At 59.6% G+C, this 24,528-nt stretch overlaps 1 protein-coding gene across 1 annotated transcript; it reads right to left on the reverse strand.

Annotated features, from left to right (window-relative positions):
- Window positions 1–9,021: 9,021 nt before the first annotated feature.
- On the reverse strand, window positions 9,022–21,577 carry THEG (theg spermatid protein). The gene is made up of 8 exons (XM_032847003.1): window positions 21,285–21,577; window positions 20,335–20,448; window positions 19,982–20,053; window positions 19,424–19,485; window positions 18,472–18,541; window positions 15,584–15,701; window positions 12,557–12,716; window positions 9,022–9,358 (listed from the first exon to the last, which is right to left on the reverse strand). The coding sequence occupies exons 1-8, from the start codon at window positions 21,575–21,577 to the stop codon at window positions 9,120–9,122; spliced, it is 1,128 nt and encodes a 375-aa protein (XP_032702894.1). The 3' UTR covers window positions 9,022–9,119.
- Window positions 21,578–24,528: the final 2,951 nt, after the last annotated feature.

The raw sequence follows: 24,528 nt of genomic DNA on the forward strand, positions 1-24,528 counted from the left end.
GAAGAGTCTGTGACACATGGTGCTGGGACGACAGGAGGGCCACGTGCTTGCTCGCACTGCACACAAGTGAGCTCAGAATGGACCCAAGACCTTCAGGGTGAGAGCTAAAACCACGGAGCTCTTAGAGGAAAACAAAGGAATAACCCTGTCTCCCTGGACACACACCACGGTTTCTCAGAGCACCAAAAGCACAGGCAACGAGAGGAAAAGCACATCAACAGAGTTTCCACCGGACAGGACATCAACGAGGAGGTGAGAAGACAGCCCTCAGAGGCAGTCAGGGTCCGCGGATCACGGAAAGGGACCCGCTATGACTCACTAATGGAAAGGCAAAATGGGGAAAGGATCCCAACTTCCCCAGAGACACACTCGGTGGCCCGTGAGCACACGGAGAAGGGCTCCTCGGAAGGAAGCCAAGCAAAGGAGGGCACGCAAGGCGGGCAGGCGCTCGGCGGCCCCGCAGAAGGCCAGCACGGTGATGGACCACCCGGGCACATCCACCACTCGCCAGACACGAGGGGTCAGCCCAGCACACGGGTCACCAAGAAACAAAGTCAACCAAGCAAAGAGACCCAGGATGGGGTCTGTGTTGGCCTGGCCCACTTCAAGGCAGGCGTAGGTCCCCGAGTGGGTGCCCCCCTCCCGCCCCCAAACCAGGTGGGGAGCAGCTCAGCACTGAGCTCACCTGCACAGACCCACCTGACTGACCAGCCTGGCCTTCCACCAGCTCCCGCGCATCCGGCTTCCCATGACCTGGGGCCCAGACAGACTCCTAGTCCTTCTGCGTCATGACAGTCCACGGGGGCTGCGCTTCTGTAGAGATGGCCACAGGAGCCCGAGCCCTGCCCACCCCCGGGTGACGCCCTGTGCTGCTCCTGCAGGACATGTGCTATGTGCGTCCCTCAACTGCGCTTACTTCTCTCTCGATCATCTGCCCTTGTCAGTCTAACTCCCCAGGCACCCACCCGGACACCAAGGAGGGGAGGGATGTCCAAGGGAGAAGGGACACACGGGTCCACTAAAGCTCTCATGTGGACGTCCACGGTGGGACCTTCACAAGAGCCAGAGATGGAAAGGACACAAATGTCCACCAGCTGAGGAAGACAAGCAGAACCATGAGTGTCCCCAGCCGCCACCAGGAGCGAGGCCCCCAGGCACTGCTCTAGGGACGGACCCCGAGCCCACAGTGCGCAGGGAGGGAACCAGACACAGGAGGCCACGTGGAGTGTGAGTCCACGCGTGCGACACGTCCAGACCAGGCTCGTCCACGGACAGGAAGGGGGCTCGCGGGGGCCGGGGATGGGGGAGGGGATGGCTGATGGGACGGGGCTGCTCTGGGGATATTTCATGTTCCAAAGGTGACCGCTGATGGTCACACAGCTCCAAATGTGCTGAGAAACCACTGAACTCTGCACACGAAAACGAGGGAACCGTACAAATAAACCTCAGCTAAGCTACCTGCACACACGCGCGCACACGGACACGCACACACGGACGTGCACACGCGCACGAGATCTGAATAATGAAGTCAAGTTAAGGACATGCAGAAAGCTTTCTCAGGAGGCCCTCACTGGATCCTCGAGAGAACCTCCAGCCCTCGAGTGATCCTTCTCCTCCCAGGAGAAACGAGGAGCCACAGCTCAGAGAGATCAGGTCACTAACCCAGCTCACACGGCACAGAAGCCGCGTCCCTCAGGTGCTGACTCAGAGACCCTCTGCAGACGCCGCTGCACAGACAACGGCACAGCCCGCAGCGGGGAGGCAGAGCCCAGCCACGGGCGGGCAAGCAGGGCCGGCAGAGGCCGATGAGGACCGCGCGACAAAGGCAAGGACCACGAGGCCGGGAAGGAATGAGCCCCGCTTCCCTGGGGGTGAGGAGTGTGAGCACGTGTGTGCGTGCGTGTGGCGTATGTACGTGTGCGTGTGCGCGTGTGTGCGCGTGTGCGCAACCTCTGCCAGGAGCACACGCAGCTCCGAGCTCTGAGCAGGCAGGTCCTGGAAAGCGCAGCCGCAGGGTGGCTGAGCCCGTCGGGGGGTGTGGAGCTGGGACCTGGCAGGAGGGGCTGGAAACAGGCATGGAGTGGAGCACAGGGGTCTGCTGCGGGCGGCCTCGTCTCCCAGGGAAGGGGGGGCTGTCATCAGTCCACACAGTGTGCACCCACGGGGCCAGCACCCTACGTGTCCTCTGAAATCACCCAGGCCCTCTCTAACCCTCCAGAATGCTGAGCCGCAGCCTTCCTGGGCTCCCTCTCCCACCTCAGCCAGGGCGGGCTTTCTGTCTCTAGCCACCAGAGCTCTAACAGGGGACACGGAGCGAGGGCAGAGTCTGGACGGCCTGTTGTCTAGGGGGAGCTGCCCCTGCTCCCATGCCGGGCACCCCCAGGAGGACCTCAGGTGTGGAAGTCTGCGGTCCCCAGCAGGGTCTGCAGAGGACGAGGCCCTTATCTGGCACGGAGGCTCAAGCAGAGAAACAGCTGGGAGTGACAGGAAGAGCAGGAGCAGGGCTCCGTCCCTACGACAGGGGTCCGTCCCCAGGGGCAGGGGTGGGGGTGCTGCTCGGAGCACCCCGTGGCCTCAGATCTCCAGGTTCGTTCCCAGATGACTCGGGGTTCCTCGACACTCACCAAGGAACACTGACTTCATGATTCTCTTCGCTCCCCTGCCCCAACATCTGATCTCTAGACATAAGCCCACCCTCAACAGTGGGATTCCCAGGCCCTCTGCGGCCTTTGTCCAGGACACTGCGGGTGTTTCCAGCAGAGCCAAAGCCACCCGCTTTGCTAAAATGGAAGAAAAAACAGGACGGGGAGCGGGCTAAAGGAATTTCAGGTTAGGAAAAAAAAGGTAAGGGAGGAAGGAGAAAAGGAACGGTAGAGATGGGGCCCCAGGGGAGTGGGGGACCCAGGTCTCCGCAAGGACAAGTGAGCTCCTCAGCCCCGCCACGTGGGACCCCGCGGGACCCCGACGGCTCAGCAGGACACTGGAATGCAGGGCCTTTCTTCTGGCAGCGTCCACCTCCTCCCACTGCCCTTCCCAGCATAGCCCATAGCGACGCCATGGCGGCCCCACGTGCTCTCCTCCCACTGGGACCCGGGCATGCCTCCCCCTTCCAGAAGCAGAGTTCTGGGCCCCCTCCCTGGAGACCCAGATGGGCCTGGGACTTGGGGCAGGGGCTCCCTGTGACTTAAAATGCAGCTCAGTCTCCATCGGGTATTGTCTGGGACAGTCACCAGCCGCCACGCTGTGAGGAAGCCCAAGCCACACAGAGAGGCCATGGGGAGGGGTCCCAGCCACATGTGAGCAGGGACGCTTCCTTCGCCGGGGCCGGCTCCAGCCCCAGCCAGCAACCGAGGGCCATGGCGGCCATGGCGTGAGGGGCCTGAGTGAGGCCAGTCATTGCTCTGACACCACGAGTCTGACAGCGATACACAACGACAGCTAAGAGGAAGAGCCCCACAGTCCATGGAACACCTACGCCGGGCCAGGTGAGGAGACAGGCCCTGGGTGCCCCGCGGTCCATGGGGAAACAGGTTCTGCCTGTCCCCACCCACGCGAGTCACCAGTCTCAGCAGAACACAGAGAACAAACAAGCGGGCGCAGGCAGACACAGCACAGAGACGAGACAGAGGAGTCCCTCCGAGGCGGAGATGGAAGGGAACCCAAGAGCGGCGGCGGGGGAGATGGCGGGGACCGCATCACTGAGCCGAGGGTCCCGGGGAGGACGAAAGAAAGCCCTGCAGGATTTTAAGTCCAAGACCAAGACAGTGCCGGCGGGCCTTTCAGACACTCAACTGGAACCGTGAGGCAGACAACACGCAGCTCTCCCGCCTTCCCGCGTGGCGCTGACGGCGACTCCAGCGATGAGAAAAGTCGGGCACGTGCTGGCAGCTTACAAACCATCGTCCTCACCGGTGAGAGACCGCTCGTTACCAGTGACTTTCTAAGGATCAGACACTCGGCCAAGGTATCAGGAGACCGCCTGCCTCCAGGACACTCCCATTTCCCATTTCAGAGATGGGGGCACTAAAGCTGTGGACACTGAGTCACCTGCCCAAGGTCACAAAACATGGGAGGCTCCGGCACCGCCACAGGCGTCCTGGGCAGAGGCTGACTGTGGCTCATCACTTCGGACATCTCCAGACCGGCCGACCCTTTAGTGACCAGCCTCTCAGGCCCTTTAGGACAGGCACTGTGGGACCTGCGCTCACAGCCAGAGCCCCGGGCCTCGCAAAGAGCCAGGCACACGTGGAGCTCACACACGGACCTCCTCCTGGGAAACCAACACAAACTCACCCTACGGGGCACCAGCGCACACAGTCAACAGGTGGGAAAGGGACACCCTGGGCAGCGGGCTGGCTCTGCAGGTTTCAGGGGCTTTGCCCCCTGCAAGGCAGAGTCAAGACCCACAACCCACTGCTCAGGCGGGCAAGCGTGCTGCCCACACAACCCCGTGCCCCTGAGCCAGGAGCGCCCACACACCCACCTGGCTTCTGCCTCTGATCTCCCAGGTCAGCCACCACCCCCAGGAGGCCTCTGTTTCCCTAAACGCCCCCTAAGGAAGGAGAACTGTCTAAGGACCCTTTGCAACCAGCCACCCAGCACAACTGGCTGCTGAGATCTAGCCCTGCACCCAGACACCCACACCCTCTTCGGCGCAAATGCAGACCTGCCGCTGCCCCTCACTCGTGCGGGAGAACGGCCATTCCCACCGTGTTGTGCTAAACCCTAACCCCACACACAGCTCCGGAACCATGCAGAACACGCCCCGCGCCTGCTGTGCCTGTCTGGGGGGCACCCTGTCCTCTCCGGCCTCAGGGGCCCCGCCCGTTTCGGCAGGACCCCGTGCGGAGTCTGTGGGCCCTAACTTGGCGAGCCCAGACTGAAACGCCACGTCCTAAGAGTCCCGGTGCCTGGGCCCTGGCAGGTGCACCGTCCCCAGTCCCCGCCGGGGCCCTACGGAGGTGAGAGCGGTCCGCCCTGTCTCATCCAACAAAGTCGGAAGAGAAAACCGGGGAGAGCAAGCCCACCTCGGAGTGAAAGTTTTCCGTCCGGGTCTGACGTGACGCGCAGCCGCCCGGACGGTCCCAGCGAGCCCGACGGCGCGTCGCAGTCCCGAGCCCCACGCGCCCGCAGACCAGGCACCCTCCGGCCCCCAGGGTCTCGGGTGAGGGGTCTCGGGCCTGCTCCCCGGGCCCAGGGGGGCTCCGAGCAGCAAGGCCGGCCGGCCGCCCCGAGGAAGCCCCCACGCCCCGGCCGCTGCGCTCAGGGCTCCGTCCGCCGGGAGTCTGCACCGCGGGGGCTCGCGAGCGGGGTCCCGGCGGGTTAGCGCGGCGCCCCCAGCCCGCGCCCCAGGAGCGCACTCCGCGAAGTTGGCGGGAGCACGGGGACGGCCGCGCCGGGGGCGGGGGTCCAGGGCCGGAGCCCCGGGGAGCCGCCGGGGCAGCGGGGCGCGCGCCCCAGCCCGCCCCCGCCCCGCCCCTCTGCACCCCTCCGCACCCCGCCCCGCGCTCCCGCCCCCCGCCCGCACATGCGCACTGCACCCCGCGATGTGGCAGCCGGCGGGGGGGGGTGCCCGGGGGCGGCCGCCGACGGAGCTCCGCGCCCCTCGGGCCCCGACGTGCGCGGCGCCCCGGGCCCAGCCTCCGCGCCCCGGGGCGGGGGTCTCCGCGCCCGGAGCCGCGACGCGGCCGGGCCCTGCGGCGGGGGCCGCGGGCGCGCAGGGGCGGGGGGCCGGCTCCCCCGGCCCGCTCACTCACCTCCGCCATGGCCGTGTGTGCGCGGGAGGCGGCGGCCGCGCCGGGATCCCCGGATGCGGGGCCGCGCGCTCATTGGCCGCCGCGCCCGGGAAGGCGGGGCCTCCGGGCGGGGCCGGGGCGGGGCCGGGGCGGGGCCGGGGGGCGCGTAGTAGGTGCGCGGAGCTGGCGGTGCGGGGCGCGCGGAGCGGGCACGCGGACGGGGCTTCCCGGGGGCGCGGGCGGGCGCGGGTCGAGGCGGCGGCGGCGACGGCAGGCGCGGGCCGCGGACGGCCGCACCTGCACGGGGAGCCCCGGCTTGGGGACGCAGGGCCGCCGGCCGCAAGTGCTGGAGCCGGAGTGGCAGGCGGGGAGCTTCTGGAACTTTCCGCACTTCTGCCCCCGCGAGGACCCGTCTCGTGGGCGGCTGGCGGAAATGCGCCTGAGGACGGGCTTGGAGGGGTGGCCACCCGGGGCTCGGGGCAGGTCCCGCGGCCGGGGAGCAACGGAACCCGGGCCATCTGGCTCTGAAGTTCCTTGTCTCCAGTGTATCGGCGAAAGTCGAACCGGTGCCGGGCACTGGGGGAAACTTTGCACCTGACCGCGCTCACTTCTTAAATTTCGTGAAAGGCTCGGCGCATCTCAGATTTCAGACTGACAAGGCCTGTGAGCATCAGGGCACAAGGTGTCCCGAGAGGGTCGCAAGGGTTGCAAAGAAAGCAAGAGAGGACGCAGGGAGGCCAGGGGGGAGGCCGTCCGCCCGCAGAGAGGTCAGCTGCTGACGAGGGTGGAGGGGGGACGGGCCAGAGGTGGACAGGCTGGGAAGGTGGACCCCAGATGTAGTGAAGGTGGACGGGCTGTGAGCCCAGGTCCCAAGTGTCTGGCTCGCACAAATGAGTAGATGGTGGTTCCTACCGAGACTGGGGAAGGGGGAGCTCTAGAGCCTGGTCCTTCTCCACCACCACACCCCCACGCCCACCACCACCCCTGCACGCCCGCTGTGGGCGGTGGGGCACTGAGATGTTGAGCCCCATCATCCCAGCCCCTGAGAATCCTCTGCTCAGGAGGGAGAACCGCCCTTGAAAGTTCTGCCCTTCATGGTAACTCGAGTCCCCGAGCTCCCTGCTGCTTCTGTTGGAGCGTCCTCACTGATCACACAGCAGCGGGCCTCCGCTCATTTAGTCAATCAATGAACAAAGCATCTGTCCCCTTCAGCCCTCGACTAGGTGCTGGGTTGCTGGGGTCCAGCGAGGCAGGGAGATGACCAAAAGATACAATGAGAGGGGGTGTCTGTGTTGTAACACATGGCAGAAACTCGGGAAAAGGGTTTGACTCAGCCTGGGCTAACCAGACAAGACTTCTTGGAGAGGGCTTTGACGAGACTCATCAGAGAGATGTGAAGGGGGAGGGCAGGTGCCCTAATGAAGAGAAGGACCTTTTTAAGATCTGAAAGTCTCTCTCCACAGACTGTTAGTTACAGTGTAGAAATGAGACATTTACCCAGTGAGAAAAGACGAGCTTCGTAGTGAGGGGCAGATGGACACCATGTCCTCCCAACAAGATGCCCTGAGAAGGACACTACACCACTTAACCCGGCCAGGAATGCACAGCCTGTATCTGTATTTGAGAAAACTGCAGACAAACCCCAAATCAGGAACAAAGAAGGACTGTATTCTTCAGAAATACTGATGCTGTTAAAAACCAGCCTTTCAGACAAGACGGCTCCCGGATCTAGCAGTGCAGAGGGAGAGGCTATAAAGAGCATTATGGGGTCAGTTGACAAAACTGGAATCCAGGGCCGCCTAGGGGTTGAGCCTCAGCCTTCAGCTCAGGGTCCTGGGGGCGAGCCCCGCATCGGGCTCTTTGCTTGGTGGGGAGCCTGCTTCTCCCTCTCCCTCTGCCTGTCTCTCCCCCTGCTTGGGTGCTCTCTCTCTCCAGCAAATAAATAAATAACATCTTTAAACAGTTAAATTTTAAAAACTGGGATTCAGATGTGGATTAGATAAATGTATTACATCCATGTCAAGTTTACTGAAATTGATGACTGGCCTGTGGTTCTGTAAAAGACTTACACTGATATATTTAGGGGTTGATACAGACTGAATGTGTCCCCCCAGAATTCGTGTATTGAAATCTCGTCCCCTGTATGGCCATATTTGGCAGTGGGACCTTCAGGAGGTCACGAGGTGAAACCCACAGGAGCGGGACCCGCGACCCTGGAACAGAGACCGCAGGCAGCGCACGTGCCTCTCTGCCCACGAGCCGGCCGCGGAAAGACAGCCAAGTTCTCGCCAGACGCCAAGTGTGCAAGCGCTTCAATCTGGGGCTTCCCGGCCTCTGGAGCTGTGAAAAATGCATTTCTGGTGTTCATAACCCACCTGGCCCGGGGCACTCTCCACAGTGCATCCCAAAGAAAAGCGTCATCTGTATGCACAAAACACACGTGTGGAAAGCGAAGGGTAAAGCCAATGGGGCGAAACGTTCAGTCCGAATCTGGGAAAGGGCGTGTGAGCTTTCTTTCTCCTGTAAACCGGAATGGGCCTCAAAATAAAAAGTAGAAGAAATAAAGCTAAGAACACAAAAAGCAGTGTCCTCAGCTGAGGCTTAAAGGAGGGGAGAGAGACCGGGAGGGCACCCCAGGCAGCAGGGACAGCAAAGGAAGGGGCCTGCGGGCCTGAGGGGTGTGGGCGCCTGGGCCCGTGCAGCCTCTCTTGGGTCTCATCTGCCCAAGTCTGATGGGGAGTGTGCGGCGCCCCGGGTCTGACAGGGGCCCCTGAGGGCCTGGGTTCTGGGCCACCCCAGCAGCGCAGCCTCCGACACCGCGAGCCTGCCCGCGCTGGGGTTTTAAGACTTCCGAGCCCAGAACCGTGAGAGAATCTGTGTGAGAGGTCCTCTGCACCAGCAGCCCTGGGAGGCGCGGACGACGCTCTTTCCCAACTTCTGAGCTTCAGTGTCCCACTCTGTAGAGGCAGCGCGTCTACAGACTCCTCACCGGCTCACTGTAAAGACCAAGAACTCGTGCAATAGGCATCGGCTGGTTCTATCACGGAGGTCGCTCAGTTTGAGGTGCAGAAGACACCCAGGATGTCGTTGGAGAAGCAAGTATGGGCTCAGGAGATTCAGAAGGAAAGTTCTGGAGTCGAGGGAGGCGGAAGTCGGGCACCTGAGGGGTGGGAGGGGCCCGGAGACAGTGGTGTGGAAAATAACGGCCCGTACACACCACGGGTCTGATGCAAACATAATTATTATTTTCCTCCTCTTCCTCCACTTGGCCGTCCAGCCCGCCCTCCCACCTTCAGGCCAAAACACTCAGAGCCGACCACACAGGGTTACGATGCACTTGGGTGTTTACTGGGAATGGGGTCTCAGAGGCCGGGCCTGGGTCGCTCACACTTTCTTGGTGACGCTCTTGGGGGTGGCGAGCTCATACAGGCGAGGGGATGCCCGAGCCACCAGGGACGCCGGGGAAATGTAATAGGGGTCGTAGCCCTCGTTGAGGTCCTTGCGCACTTTGGGCTTGGCCAGGGAGATGATCCGGGGACTGGCCACTGCCTTCTTGGTGACGTCCAGCACCTCCCAGCGCGGATCTCGGTCAGGAACACACTGGTTGGACTGGGCCTTGGGTGCTGGAAAGGGCAGGAGAGCGGGGGACCGCGTCAGTCGCTGGGGCCTCAGACGTGTGGCTGCCCAGGCCTATGGAGGTCAAAGCTCCCAGGTCCAGTGGGATGCCCACTGGCGGGAGGATGGAGACAAACACATGGTCCCCCACGCGTGGGAGCGTCCCCGGCCGCGGACAAGAGCGAGGCCCCCACATGCAGTCCTGGGAACGGACCCCGAGCCCACGACGCTCAGGGAGGGAACCAGACACAGGAGGCCACACGGGGTGTGAGTCCACACGTGTAACACGCCCAGACCAGGCTCCTCCATGGATGGGAAGGGGGCCCGTGGGGGCGGGGCTGGGGAGGGGGAGACGAGGAGTGATGACCAACGGAGAACAGAGGTGGGGTTTCTTTTCGGGGAGATGAAAGCTCTAAAACTGATTGTGGTGACAGGAGCACAGCCCCGTGAACGGAGTGAGAACCACCACACTGTGGACTTCATTCTCTTACTGTCGCTACTGCACACTTTAAAGGGGTGAATTGTAAACAAAAGGCTCTTTCCAATGGCCACAGGTCCCAGACAGGGGGACACAGAGGGGTCAGTCCGTGGCCAAGGGCCTGATCCGCCCCTACCCCTCCTCCCCTCCCTGTTCAAAAGCTACAGCGGGGAGGGGGCGAGCGGACGGGTGTGGGAGGCACATCCTCTCCTGGGCTGGGACCACGGGGCAGCTCCCAGGCCGGGGCCCCTCTAGGACTCGGTGCCTACTTCTTGGTTGAGGCTGTCCTGGCTCCTCTGGGTCCTAGCTTTCCGTACCGGGTGGCCTGCCTGCCACCAGCCATGTGTGATGAGAGTACCTGATATGGGCTGGAGTTTTATTTGATTCAATTTTAATGAAATTGATTAACTCATTCAGATCTACTGATTGATTGGTTTTAATGTCATTGAAATAGCCACATAGGCCCATTGGCTACTGTTGGGGACTGACCGCTCTCGGGAACAGAGGCCTGTGGCTCAGCCAGGCTCCCTCTTCTCACTGCTGGCACCCCCAGGCCGCTTATGCTGGTCTGCCCCTCCTCTGTTACCCCCACAACCCCTGGCAGCACGTGGCCTGTCTGGGGACTGGAAGAGGGTTAGACAGCAGTGGTCACTGCCTTAGCCTTCAGGCTCTGGGAGCTTCAGGACCCTGGGGATGGAGGGAGGCTACAGTCTTCTTTCCAAGCCCCATTTGTCCAGAGCTTCTGTGCAGACAGAAAAGGCTGATCCCCTTCTCAGCAGGTAAGCCCTCCGTGGAGAGACCCCAGAGTAAGGGAAACAGGGTCCCTCTCACCAGGCAGGCACCCATCTACACAGGGCCTGGGGGAGGAAGCCATCAGGGATGGACAGAGATGTGAGGTGACATGCCCAAAGAGAAGGGGCCAAGCGGGGGGGGTGGCCCCTTGGGCCAGGAGGACCACGCCCTGACTCCCGACTTCTTTGACTTGCTCCGAGAATTCAGGAGCACTCCCACCATCGTGACATCCGGCTTTAAACCACTGCCAATGACAGGACACCTGTGGGCACAGTCCATTAAGCACCCAGCTCTTGGTTTAGGCTTGGGCTGTGATCTCAGGGTCCTGAGACCGAGCCCAGTGTCGGGCTCCATGCTCAGAGTGGAGTCTGTCGGTCGGCGATTCTCTCTTTCTCAACTAGATTAATTAAAAAAAAAAAAACACTGTGCCAATAACGACTTAACAGCGGGGTGGTGACAGTCCCCCTCCCCCAGCACACTGTGGATACACGCCAAGCGGCGAGCACCGTGGACCCTTCCCACGCCTGCACAGCCTTCCGTGGGCTATCTCCCCTGAAAGCGGTGGTCACGGCCACGGGGGGCACAAGCCTGCTGTGTGAGGGAGACCACCTCACAGCGCCCTGACAAGCATGGTCTACGCGTGTACGTGTGCATCTGGGACACGAGGCACGCATGCGTGTGCGTCCGATGTGTGAGTGTGAGAGGGACACGACGGCCCGATGCAGACGCACACGTGTGCTCCGTGCTTCCTTCCACTGGACGCTTCGTCAGGGAAGGTGAGGGAGACAGGTAAGTGAGCAAACAAACCAAGGATCCCATAAGCACGTTAAGAAGAGAGACACCGGGAAGAGGTTATTTTGCACTGTGCCTGACACAGGGCCTCCGACACTTGGGGCCTGGCACATCTCACACACACACACACACACGAGAAGCAGACCCAGAAATGCATCCCCGTAGGGCATGTTAGCAGGGGCAGGTGCTCTGAGGAAGGAGCAGGAACAGTGATGGGGCTCACAGGTGCCCCAAGGTGGGCGAGGGCTGCAGAGTGAAATAGGGCACGGAGGAGCCTCGTCAAGGGGGCAGAGGACAGAGCTGGAGTGCATTCCAGGCCATGGGAAGGGCTGGTGGGGAGGCCCAAGCAGAAGGGAGGCAGGTCAAGGTGGCCAGGGCACAAACCACCTGGTCCCATGGGCCACGTGATAGAGGCAGGAGCCCAGGGGGGAGGGTCATGAGCAGAGGAAGGGGGAATCTGGGCTGTGCCCAGCAGGATGCCTCTGATGGCTCCACAGGGACAGATGAAGGTGGTGCCAGGATCAGGGCAGAGGTCACAACTCTGGTCCAGGGACAGATGATGGGCCCCAGGGGACTGCGGGGGGAGGGACGCGGGGCAGTGGCAGGCGCACTCCAAAGGCACAGGCCACAGGGGTCCCGCATACGTGGAGGGTGCCACAGGAATGCCGGACTGGGGAGCGTCAGGAAGGTGGGCGCGGGCACACAGACCCAGGGCCCCAGGACTTGGCGGATCTGTGTACACATGGTGTGTGCCTGCCCAGAAGGGAGCACACCCAGCTGCATGGTCTCTGGGCCAGACCCCCCTTCCCATGCCCTTCCCTGCTGCCCAAGTCTCTACAGTCGGTGCATTACTTTCATCACGGTCTCGCTCGTTGCCGCATTCAGGCTGCCCTCTTAGGTCCCTCTCAGGACCTCTTGGCTCAGCCCCCAGGGCTGCAGCCTGGCCCGCACCCCACCTTGCTCTCCAGCATCCACGTGCCCTAACCAGGAGATGCACTCGCACCACTCCCCTGTCAGCTCTGCTCAGCAGGAACAGCCCCCTTGGCTCCAGGTCTTTTCAGCTGTATCCCAGCCTGAGACCCGTGGCCAGTGGGGAAGGACACAAGAGCCTACTGAGGACCCAAACCCCAACGGAACTACTTACTGGCTAAGTGAAGGAGGCGATTGTAATCTGACACGTGCGGCTTGGGTTTGGGAATGGGGTCCCACTCTTCCAACAGGGTGGCTGGGGACCTGGGCTCTGCCAGCCTTAGGATCCTCGGGCTGGGGATGGCCATCTGGGCTGCCCTGGAGACCTGGGACACCTGGAAACAATTACAGGGAAAGAGTACTACCGTCCATGATTCCTCATAGGCGCCTGGATCGGAAAGACCCCATAAGCAACAGTAAGAGACACAGGACTCACTGCGAAGAAGTTAATTTGCTATGGGTTCAGCAAAGGACTAATAGCTATCATATATAAAGAGTTCTTCTAAATCAATAACCCAAAAACCATAGGCGAGTAAACCTAAAGGATCAATAATCCTCTGTTGACCATGGAAATATCAATTAAAATGACAAAATATCACTCCATGCCAACAAATCTGGCAAAAATGGAAAAGTCTGAAAAAATGATCAAGCCGTGGCAAGAACAAGGGAGGAGAGACAACCCTCCTGCATGACAGGTAGGAGAGTAAATTAGTACAAACACATTGGAAAGCAGTTGTCCTCAAGCTGGATATGTGGACACTTGAAGACCACCATATAGAGAAGCCCCCGGCCCTGAAGCAGAAGGAAATGACAGCAGTGACAGTCACTGTCACTTGACTATCATGGCAAAGGCTTGGACACAGCCAGGCTGTCCGTCAGGCAGGGACTGGGGAGACCAGTCAGAGCATATTCATCTGGTGGGATGCAGTCCAGTCGGGAAAACATGCAGTGCTCGAGAACTCCGATATTGAGGGGAAAACAAGAGCATGAACCTATGTGTAGTGAAGACACAAAATGCTATGATTATAGTTGGTGGCTCTAGATACTAATAAAGCTTAAAGTGATGGCAATGAGGCCAAGCTGCTCAAAACGGGGAGGGGAGCCCTCATGACATTTCACTGAGAAACGTGACCACTTGCTCCATGGATAACTGCTTCGCATTTTCTGGAGAACCCAAGCACTGCCAAAATTGTCTACTTTGATGCTTGTGCCAAAGGCAGCACCTAGACAGAGCTCTGTTAGAGGCCTGCTAATCATCGTCTCCCCACCCTAGAAAAGTGCACCCAAGACCCACTCTTCCCAGGCTGCCCCCTCTTTAGCCTGAGTCCTGTCCACCTTCTTTCCCTGACCCGCCCACCCTCCACGTGTGCCAGCAGGCCTCCTGGAGATGAATCGGACCGGGCAGAGCCACATTCTGAACGTCTGGGACTGTGACGAGGGGACGATGAGCTGGCCATTCCTGATGCTTCTGGACAGGGAAGGAGGGAGCCAGGCTAGATGTTGAAATGCTTTATTCCTTGAAGAGGAGGAGCCCGTCTGCATCTCCGTGGAGATGCTGGGGGAGGTCCAGGGCCATGAATGGTGCCGGTGTATTTGAAACGTTTCCAGTCATAAGAACTCTGCACAGCAGTTTTAGCAGGAGGCTTCTTGGAAGCAGGGCTTGGCTGAAATGACCTCCAGGGGTCAGTCTGAAATTTGAGTCCCTTTCCTCTAAAAATTGTCTTCCCTGAAAACCACAGGTGTTCCTCTTATCAAAGACATCTTGGTGTTTATAATGTCACATCCCACTCAGCCCTGCATTTCCTCCTTCCTTCTCCTCTCTTCTCCTCCTTTCTCTCCCCACCACTGACCAGCTCATCCTCGACCCCTGGGGTGGATGTGAGCCTGACATCCGTCCTGCCTGGAGGGCTGGGAGGGCAGGTAAGCATTCACCTGTCCATGCTTTCGGCTAATACCGATGGCCGCTCTGTGCTTCGCACAGGGTAGGATAAGCTCAGGAATATTTCCACAGAGCAAGAAAGATGCGGTCCCATCCTCGGGCTGCTCCCAGTCTGGTGGGAGAATCGACCGTCCATCCAGAAACTGTGCTAGGGGCTGGGAAAGGGCAAAGGAGCACGCAGGATTTGGGAGGCTGGAGATGGGACTCCCACCAGCCTGGCTGGGAGTGGGAGGGTCGGGCAAGAGAAGGAGGGTTCTTGAGTGCAAAGGGGCTAGACAGAGAGGGAAGAGGCATTCCAGGGAGCGGGCCCTGTGTGGGCAAAGGTCTGGAGGCTCATCGAGGGTCCCACATGTAGCCCAGCAAAGCAGGTAGGTGAAGGAGGAGAGGTCAGAAAGAGCCTTCAGTTCTTGGCTTGGGAATCTGGACTTTCCCAGGGACTGGGAACCATGGAAGGTTTTTGTGCACAGAAGGGAGGAGGCAAAGGGGCAGGCTTGAACTGGCAAAGGCAAGGCAGGCAGCCCAGAAAACAGCAGGTGCCTCTCCAGTAAGAGGTGGGACAAGTCGAGGACAGCGCCCTCCTTTGGATCCCGATTCAACCAAACTGGCCATAAAAGGCTTTTGGAGGGACAAGGGAAAAGTGGGTATTTGGGTATTAAAGTGTTCATGTTACAGGTTTTAGTGTGATTGTTGATATTATGGATGTCAGTTAAAAATGCATCCTGAAGGAGTTAGAAGAGAAATGGCGTGATGTCTGGATTGACTTTTAAAAACTTTTGAAGTGGGGGTTCTGGGAAACAGCCTGTGAAAAACCCCATCAACGTATTTAGTGCAGATTAAAACCACAACGAGATGCCAGCTTCGCAGCAGACTCATTCGTAAGATCCAAAACCTGGAAACAACTCCAGCGTCCTTCAGGGGCCGAGCAGTCCCCCCGTGACCCAGCAGTGCCCCAAAAGCATGGCTGCTGAGATGCTCGAGAATCTGACCCTTCTCACGGCACTCAGGAAACAGGAGCACATGGGAACGGGGACCGGACACGGTTGCCCCGAGCCTGGGCGGGGAGCTCTGAAATGGGCAGGGAAGGGGGCTCCCTGAGCGGCTTCAAGGCAGTGTGGAGAGGAAATCCAGCTCCATCCCCAGCAGACAGACCCCGACTCCTGCTCGCTCGCTCGGAGAGCTGCAATGCTGCAATGCGTCCACAGCCCTGGAGTCTGTGCCCTCCGAAGCCGCCCCCAGGGGAGCAGACGCCAGCAAGGCACCTACCTCAGACATGTGTATGCTCCAAATGTTATTCCGGATCCTCGGGGCGGCCAGTTCCCTCAGGCGACTGGAAGCGTGGTGCTCCAGGGAAGACCGGGAAATGGGCCAGATGGGGGTGATCCTAGGGGACAGCCACAGTTGACACGGCAGCTCAGCCGGGGTGTGGCTGTCTCCTGCCTATGTTGTGTTCTCTCAGCCCATCTCAGAGTCCAGGGATAAGAGACACCTGGGACAGTGGAGTGTTTTGAAAACACCTCCAGGAAGGGATTCAGGTAAGAGTCCCTAAAAGAGAGCCCCTCGAGGACAGAGCTACCCTCTCCCAAGGTTGTCCCAGCTCAGGGTGCAAAGGCAATCTTCCTGTTCGGTGCTTCCCTGTCCCCCTCTGTGGTGACAGTGGCTCCCAGGGCCTCTCGTCCACACCCCTTTGGGACCAGGGTCAGGATTGGATGTAAGGATAAGAGGGTGCATGCCCACATCTCCTGAAAGCAGATGCCATGTCTCCCTCTGCCCATGAAAGAAAGCCACGTTTCATTGATCTGAGGCAGACGGTTCCTATTTTCACAACTCTGAGGTTGGAATGCAGCTTGTAAATGCTGTCAGCCGAACGTCAGAGGACCCATGGCCGCCCTCGCTGCGCGCACTCTGGGGTGCGTGTTGGCACTGAAATGGCCTCAGCTGAATCTGATGCATTCTTGGATCTACGGACGTCAGTCTGACAGCAGTTCCCGGACCTACGGACAATCAGCCTGACGGCAGTTCCTGTCTACAGACATCAGTCTGAATGTAGTTGCCGGGTCTACGGACGTCAGTCTGATCGCAGTTCCTGTCTACAGATATCAGTCTGATGGCAGTTCCTGGACCTATGGACGTCAGTCTGATGGAGGTTCCTGGATCTACGGACATCAGTCTGACTGCAGTTCTCAGACCTACAGATGGATGTCAGTCTGACAGCAGTTCCTATCTACAGACGTCAGTCTGATGGCAGTTCCTATCTACGGACATCAGTCTGACAGCAGTCCCTGGACTTACGGACGTCAGTCTGAATGCAGTCACTGGACCTACGGACGTCACTTTGACAGCAGCTCCTGGACCTACGGACATCAGTCTGACAGCAGCTCCCAGATCTACAGACATCAGTCTGACGGCAGCTCCCAGATCTGCAGATGTCAGTCTGACGTCAGTTCCTGGACGTATGGACGCAAGTCTGAATGCAGTTCCTGGCCCTACAAATGTCAGTCTGACCGCAGTCCCCAAACCTAGAGACGTCAGTCTGACGGCAGCTCCCGGACCTGGGGACGTCATTCTGACCGCAGTCCCTGGATCTACAGACGTCAGTCTGAACGAAGCCCCCGGACCTATGGACATCAGTCTAATGGCAGTCCCTGGACCTACAGACATCAGCCTGACAGCAGCTCCCGGATCTGCGGATGTCAGTCTGACAGCAGTTCCTGGACATACGGACACAAGTCTGAATGCAGTCCCCAGACCTATGGATGTCAGTCTGATGGCAGCCCCCAGACCTACAGACGTCAGTCTGACGGCACTTCCCAGATCTTCTGATGTCAGTCTGATAGCAGCTCCCGGAGCTATGGACGTCAGTCTGACGGCAGTCCCCAGACCTACGGACGTCAGTCTGATGGCAGCTTCCGGATCTGCGGATGTCAGCCTGACAGCAGTTCCTGGACATACGGACGCAAGTCTGAATGCAGTCCCCGGACCTATGGATGTCAGTCTGATGGCAGCCCCCAGACCTACAGACGTCAGTCTGACGGCACTTCCCAGATCTTCTGATGTCAGTCTGATGGCAGCTCCCGGAGCTATGGACGTCAGTCTGACGGCATTCCCCAGACCTGGGGATGTCAGTCTGACAGCAGCTCCCGGATCTGCGGATGTCAGTCTGATGGCAGTTCCTGGACATACGGACGCAAGTCTAAATGCAGTTCCTGGACCTACAAATGTCAGTCTGACCGCAGTCCCCAGACCTACAGACGTCAGTCTGACGGCAGCTCCCAGACCTACGGACGTCAGTCTGATGGCAGCTTCCGGATCTGCAGATGGCAATCTGACAGCAGTTCCTGGACATACGGACGCAAGTCTGAATGCAGTCACTGGACCTACGGACGTCAGTCTGATGGCAGTCCCCAGACCTACGGACATCAGTCTGATGGCAGCTCCCGGATCTGCGGATGTCAGCCTGACAGCAGTTCCTGGACGTACAGACGTTAAGTCTGAATGCAGTTCCTGGACCTACGGATGCAGTCTAACTGCAGTTTAAGTCATCTTCAGATTGCACAATGACTCAAGAATGAAAGGAAAAGTTCCCGTCCCAAAGACAGGCAAGGAAAACAGTGTGAGGAGACTTGTCAGCGTCTGAGTCAAGACATGATTCAAAACATTCAGACACAGTTTAGCTAACATATCTCGGTTATTATTTTCCCTTTTATGTGCATAAAAATAGGTAATTAAAATCTGTGTCTAAATAACTCTATAGATCGCTATTTACAAGCAGGAAAGTTCAAAGTGATAAGAAGGTATTGTGTTAAAAGTTGTACATAAAATAAGGTCCTAGGATTGCTGGCTTTTTAGGGCCAACAAAATCCAGAATGGTGGTCAGTAACGTTTACTGAGCACCTGCTAGGTCCGGCACTGTGCTGAGTTCCTTCTGAGTGTGATCTCCACCTCCACGCACCCCACAGGGGGAGCTGGAGCTCACAGGGCCAAGGGCCTGCCCACAGGCATCCGGTCGGGGAGTAGCCCAGCCCAGCTGGAGGTCAGCTCATCTACTCCCAGGGCCTGGACTCTCCCCAGGACACCCTCTGTCAAGGAATGGCAGGGAGAGGTTTTCTGCCAGCTCCTCCTTCAGAGTGCCTTTCCAGGACTCCTTCCTTTACCTGTTGTTGTTGTAATACTCCGAGTAGAACCTTTTAGGTCGAGACAGTTCCTCCACTCGGCGGGACACCTCTACGCGAAACAGGAAACAGCCCTGGCTGAAAAACCTGCCCACCAAAGGGGTTTCCCTCTGCCTTAATTCAGGGCTCCACTAACTAGAGTGAGAGCCCCAGTGTGAGGCACTGAGGGCCTAGAGCACTGAGCACCTGTTACCTTACAGAGGAGTGACTTTCGCTATCCCCACTCTGGGGACAGTGGTCTCAGGGGCCTGAAGTCCCTTACTCAGGGCACAGAGGGCAGGAGCAGCAGGGCTGGAATGGGATCTCAGGCCCATCAGTTCCTCAAGAGAGCTCAGTGTGGCTCCAAGAACCCACTGGTTGGGAAAGTGGATTTTGGCCTGCAGTTAGTACACGCCTAGGGTTTACAGGAGCTTAGAGTCCACTCAGGAAGGTCTAAAACCCCCACAAGAAAACCTGCCCTATTACTTCTCTCCAGGAAGAGATTTCTTGAAATGTTTTATTTGAAGGAATCCACTGCTCTCAAAAAGTGTAGAAACCATTGCAGAAGGGAAGGAAAAGAGTCATTTAATAAATAATAAATAATAAAATACTAACCCCCATCTTGGCTGTAGTGCTAATTGGGATTTCCCCAGGAGAGTGTGTCCCACAACCCTCACCCCAGGACAAGCATCTGGCATTTCTGGCTCCTCAGGAGACACAGGCCAGAGATAAGATATCTGGGAGATGGGGGTGGGGGGGCAGCAATAGGGAATCCTGGTGAGGTTAGGGCTAGGGGAGACCCCAGCTTGATCTCCTCGGTTGGATCTGGGATACAGATCGGAGTGGAACGGGAGTCACCCAGCACCAGAGCTGGGACAAGGGCCACCTCCGGCCCACCCATGAGCTAGGCAACCCCTTGATGGAGAAGTGGGGGTGGTGGGTGGGCGCCACCTACCCGGCACTGTGATGGTGAGGGTGGTGTCTTCGAGAAACCTCTCTGTCCAGTACACAGAAGGCCTGGAACACACCAAGGAGTGGCTTGGGGTCAAGGACGCTGGGGCACAGGCTTCCTGTGCCCTGGTCTGAAACAGAGCTCAGGGCACCTTACAAACACAGACATACTCAGGAGGGAGATAGTGAGGTAGGGTCAGGGCAGCTGAGGAAGGAGGAAGGAGAGACATGTTGAAAGAACGTGGAGAGGGGTAGGTCAGAGAGGCATGTGGGGAAACGTAGATGATTTTGAGCAGGGCTGAGGTTCAGAGAGGGGGGAGCTGGGAAAAAAAGGCACAGCTAAGAGCAGGACCCAGGGTCCTATCACGGGAGCAGACCCACTTCTCAGCTGGGTGGGCCGACGGCCAGAGCACCAGGGTGGAGCTGGGAAAGCGCCTCAAGGCCAGGAGGTCCCCGTCACAGGGCAGCCCTTTCTTCCAGTCCTTGGCCCTGGTGAGGAGGAGGGATCCCCTGGGGCCTGTCCCCACCACGGCAGGAGATGGAGGGGCCCCCTCGGACTTACCAGTAGACACAGAACTGCAAGTTCCTCTTGCATGGGGACACCCAGGCATAGCCCTTACAGCAGCACCCCATCCTGCGATGAGACAGGCCCGAGCCCCTGACTTTGCTCTGTGGCCCCGTTTGCTCAAAGGCCTCACTGTCTTTCACCAGCACCCAGAAGCCACCCCAGGCCTGCCTCTGGAACCCTGACTTCTCGCCTCCCTCTGTAGCTGTCCCCAGCTCATAGTGTGGGTGACAGATGGGACAAGGGAGCCGAGCAGTGAGGGGGTGGGGGACACGGACAGACCCCCAGGGGCTGTCCTCCTCCCCGTGGGCCCCACCCCAGCCTCCAGCGACGCCACCCACAGGCCTCACCTGTCTTTCAAGACTTGCCAGTTGGTCTTGGGCTTTGCCAGCTCCAAGAGCCTCCTCCTCTTCCTCCCTCCGACGGAGGAGACGCTGGGGAACCTCTGGGAGATGGACAGCCGGCTTTGGGAGAGGTGGGTGGTGAGTGGGTCAGGGCCCTGCCCAGTGAAAAGGGGCCTCTCGGGGGTGCCGTCTGCCCCTCTCGCCGGCCAGTGCTTTTTCCCCCACAGCGGATGGTGCCGGCCACCCCCCGCCACACTGATCATGCGTGTGTGTGTGTGTGTGTGTGTGTGCGCGCGCGTGCGCGTGTGAGACACAGGCTCTGTGAGTTGGGGGGGGTTCCTCTGCAGTGTGGGGGGAGGGGCCAAGGGGGAAAGGCTCTTCTGCCAAAACTGACCAAGTGAACCCCGAGGGTGGACCCAGTGTGGGGTCGGTGGGACAGACACAGTTCCAGCGGAGGAACCCAGGTCAGGGGCCCGCAGGGGAGTGAGAGCACCTGCTTCCCCAGGACTCCTCGGTTACCCCCAGGTCCATCGACCATCACCAGTTCCCTCCAGGCCCGGGGCCTGTCGGCCAGGCCGCCTCAGACACTTGGGGGAATCTGAGGGACTTAGGATGGTTTTGGCTTTGAGTTGGAAGTTTCTCCCCATTTCTCTTTCTCTCTGACTGAGGGCCTCTGGTCCTGACTTCCCAGCTCTGGCATCTGAACCCTGCCTGCCCACCTCCCCAAATTGGTGCCTTTGGAAGGTTTCCAGTCCTGACCCCCATGCCCTGGACAGAGATGTATTTGCCCACTTCTGCCTTAGAGGCCAGTGAGGGGCTGCCCTCTCTTCCTGCACAGCTCACACTCGGGGCACCCTAGTCCCTCACAAGGACACACGGGGCCACGCACACCCCCGGGGCCATGCTGGGATCGCTGATCTCCCCCCACTTCCCCCGCCCCAGCTGGGCAGACCCACCTCATCTCAGAGACACCCTCGTCCATGTCCTTCTCCGGACCCCCGTCCAGCTGCACAAGGGCCACATCTAGCTTCTGGGAGCTAGGGACTTCTCCCCCAGTCATCTCCTCTGGGAGAGCCTCCTCTTCCTGGTCTTCAAATCTCAGCTTCCCGGCGTCTGTGGCCCGTCGGCTCCCGGACACCGTGTCCTGGGTGCCCATGCCCAAGACACCATTGTCCTGTCCCCTATGTGGGCTGCCTTCAGGCCCCGAGCTGTGGTGGTGGAGAAGTGAACTTTGCCTCTGGTCCCCCATGCACTGGGCCCTCTGCCGCCCTACAGCCTTGCTCCCCAAACACCCAAGTGTGTCGGTGGTCACCCAGCGACAGGAGAATGGCCGCCCGCATTCCGGCTGCCCACATTCCACTCCCAGCGTGGCCACACATGCCATCACTCGGACAGTACGGCTGACCTCGCAGGGGCCGCTCACCCACCAGACCTGAGCCCCTTGCTCTGGCTTCTCCTGGCTAATCCAGGACCAGTGCCCAATGCCATCCCACACTTGTTCTTAGGAAGACCCCGTTAGTGCCCAGGTCAGGGAGCCAGTGCTGGCAACCGGACCTTCCCAGCATTGGGTTAGGATTGAGACCTGAGGGGGAAGCGGCAGGGGGCTTCTAGCAATGGCTTCCTCACCCCCAAAGGACCCATGAGGAAGAGCGCCCACCTCTTCTTCCTGGCTGTTCTGGGGACTGTCTGTAACGTCTAGAGCACAGGCAGCCTCCCTCTGACCATGAGACCACCTGGGAGCCTGAGGACAGTGAGCAGCAGGGCTTGGTGGTGTGGCTGAGCCCCTGAACTTGGCAGCCGGGGAGCCTGCTCTGTGTCTGGGCTCCCTGTCACTGGACAGTGGATTCTCTTAGCTCCGAGCTGTAGCTGGGCTTCCTGGGCCTCCCAGCCAAAAGCACCCAAACAGATGCACAGTCTTCCAGCTCCAATCTTTCGAGAAACAACTTCATCGACGGCTGGTGTTCAAAACAGGCTTTCTTACCTTGTCAGAGCAAAGCAGTCATTACCATAATCGAAGTGTTCTCATGGACCCCAACACACAGCCCAGGCTCCAGCTTTGGAAAAGTCCCCACAGACCATCAGAGCGGCTGCCTCGTGGTCTCTGCCAGGCCACAGTCCTGCCTATCATGACTTTCCCTTTCTCTGCTTGGCTGTTCTGCTCATTGTTTAAGACCCACCCTGGCCCAGCTCTGCCCCCCAGGTCCTGCTCTGTTCCCGCAGCCCAGGCTGGTCATCCCCAGGGCCCGGGGGAACCCTCCCTGTGCAAAGTCCTTTCCAGTTCTCCGTCCGGCCCCCCTAATGCTTTGCTCCACCATCACCACTGTCCGAAAAGGGAGAGAAGGAAGGAGACTCTTGGATGAACCCAAAAGAAAAGATTTTGATGGCATCTGGTTCAATCTGGGAGACCCTTGCCAAATCTCCTTTAGTGGCCTGAAGTGTCCCACACCCTCCCCTTGCACTCGGCGATTTCTTTTTCCCTCTTAGTTAAATCCAACCAAGACCCGTGGGCCTCTCTCGCAAAAGATAAAGCCCTGCCTGCTGAAGCCAAGTCGCCTGCTGTCCTTGCCGAGTCCTGCAGGTGGTCTCTGTCCCGACATGAGTCCCCTTGAGGGAGGCGGCTGTGGGATGGGCTAACTAGGCGAAGGGGAGTCAAGGTGCAAACGCCCAGTCATAAGGAAGTCACAGAGATGAAAGGTGCCGCATGGGGAATATGATATCGCCCACCATTGTCCCGGTGACGTATGGACGGTGGGATCACTGTGCTGTACACCTGAAGCCAACACAACCCTGAGCGTCGACGACACTGCAGTAAGAAAAATTATTTTTTGGGCACACTTCCTGCTAGAGACAGTGCATCAAACATGCTTGGCATGGGGTCAAGCCTGAATCTGCCACATCTGGCATCTACGAGCCCCATGAAGGCCAGACGTTGCCTTGAGCTCGTGGGAGGAGTGGGGGCTCCAGAGCCAGGCCCATCACGGAGGGGCCAGAGCTCCACGCACCTGGAAGGGAGGGCTGGAAGGTCCATTTCTGCAAGTTCGCAGGTGAGGAGCTGGAACCAGAGGGGGATCACCATTTGGAATGGGAAACAGAGGGGACCAGAACTGGCTGCGTGTGTGCGGAGTTCGATGGGGAGGACAGCAGGTGATGGGGAAGCAGGGACATCTTCCTGCCCGGGCCAGGACCTGGGATACACACAAAGCAGAAAGCAGACTGGATCCCTCTTAGATGCCTTTCCTGGTGCCGCAGAGCAAACATCAGAAAACTTCGAGGCTTGGCGACAGTAATTCATTATCTGTCAGTTCTGGAAATCCGGAAGTCCACAAGGGGTTCCACGGGGCTCGGATCAAGACATCCGCACGGCTGGGTCCCTCTGGATGTGGCAAGGGAGGCTCCGTTCCCTACTCACTAGGGTGCTGGCAGAACGCAGCTCCTTGCGGGGACCCGGGGTCCCCCACCTCCCATGGCTGTCGGCTGAGGGCTGTGCCAGCTTCCGAGGCCTTCGCCCTGGCCCTTCCTCCGTCTGCAGCCGGCGGTGAGGTCTGTCCCTGTCCTGCCTCTTCTCGCGTCTCTGGTCTCAGCCGAGAAAGGGCCCCAGTCTCTAAGACCCACAGGCTGCAGCGAGGCCCACCAGGATGGTCCAGGCCAGTGTGCCCACCTCGGGGGCTGTCCCCTTAACCACATAAGCATAGGCCTTTGGGCTGCGTGTGGTCCCACGTCCCCAGGTCCCTGTGACGCGTCCGTGACTCTTCTTCCCACCTCGCCCACCTGACGCGCAGTCACCCTGAAGGACCGCAGGCTCCGACGTCAGTCCACAAGGAAGAGGGTCAACCGAGTGAAAAACGGGCCAAAGACCCGCAGAGGCCATTCTCAGAAGCCGCGGCAGGCGATGCTCCGAGCCCGACCGAGCGGCAGAGCGGGGCGCGGGGTCATCTCCTGTCCACGCGGAGGGACTCGGGCCGCGTGTGGAGGACAACTTGCCGGTATCTCGCGGACTGTGAGCGCCCGGGCAGCCGGACCGGACGCGCGGCTTCGGAGGGGATCGCCCGCGCCGGCATCGGGGAAGGACGCGGGGACGCCGCCGGCCGCGCACACCTGCCGCGGGACGAAGGGGGCGGGCGGGAGCGGAGGAGGGAGAGACGAGAAGGGCGTCCGCAGGGGCGGCGGTGCCGGAAGGCGTCCTCCACCCGGCCGACCTCC

This window comes from Lontra canadensis, unplaced genomic scaffold (assembly GCF_010015895.1).
Source record: "Lontra canadensis isolate GAN:19392208 unplaced genomic scaffold, GSC_riverotter_1.0 scaffold184, whole genome shotgun sequence".
Taxonomy (NCBI): domain Eukaryota; kingdom Metazoa; phylum Chordata; class Mammalia; order Carnivora; family Mustelidae; genus Lontra; species Lontra canadensis.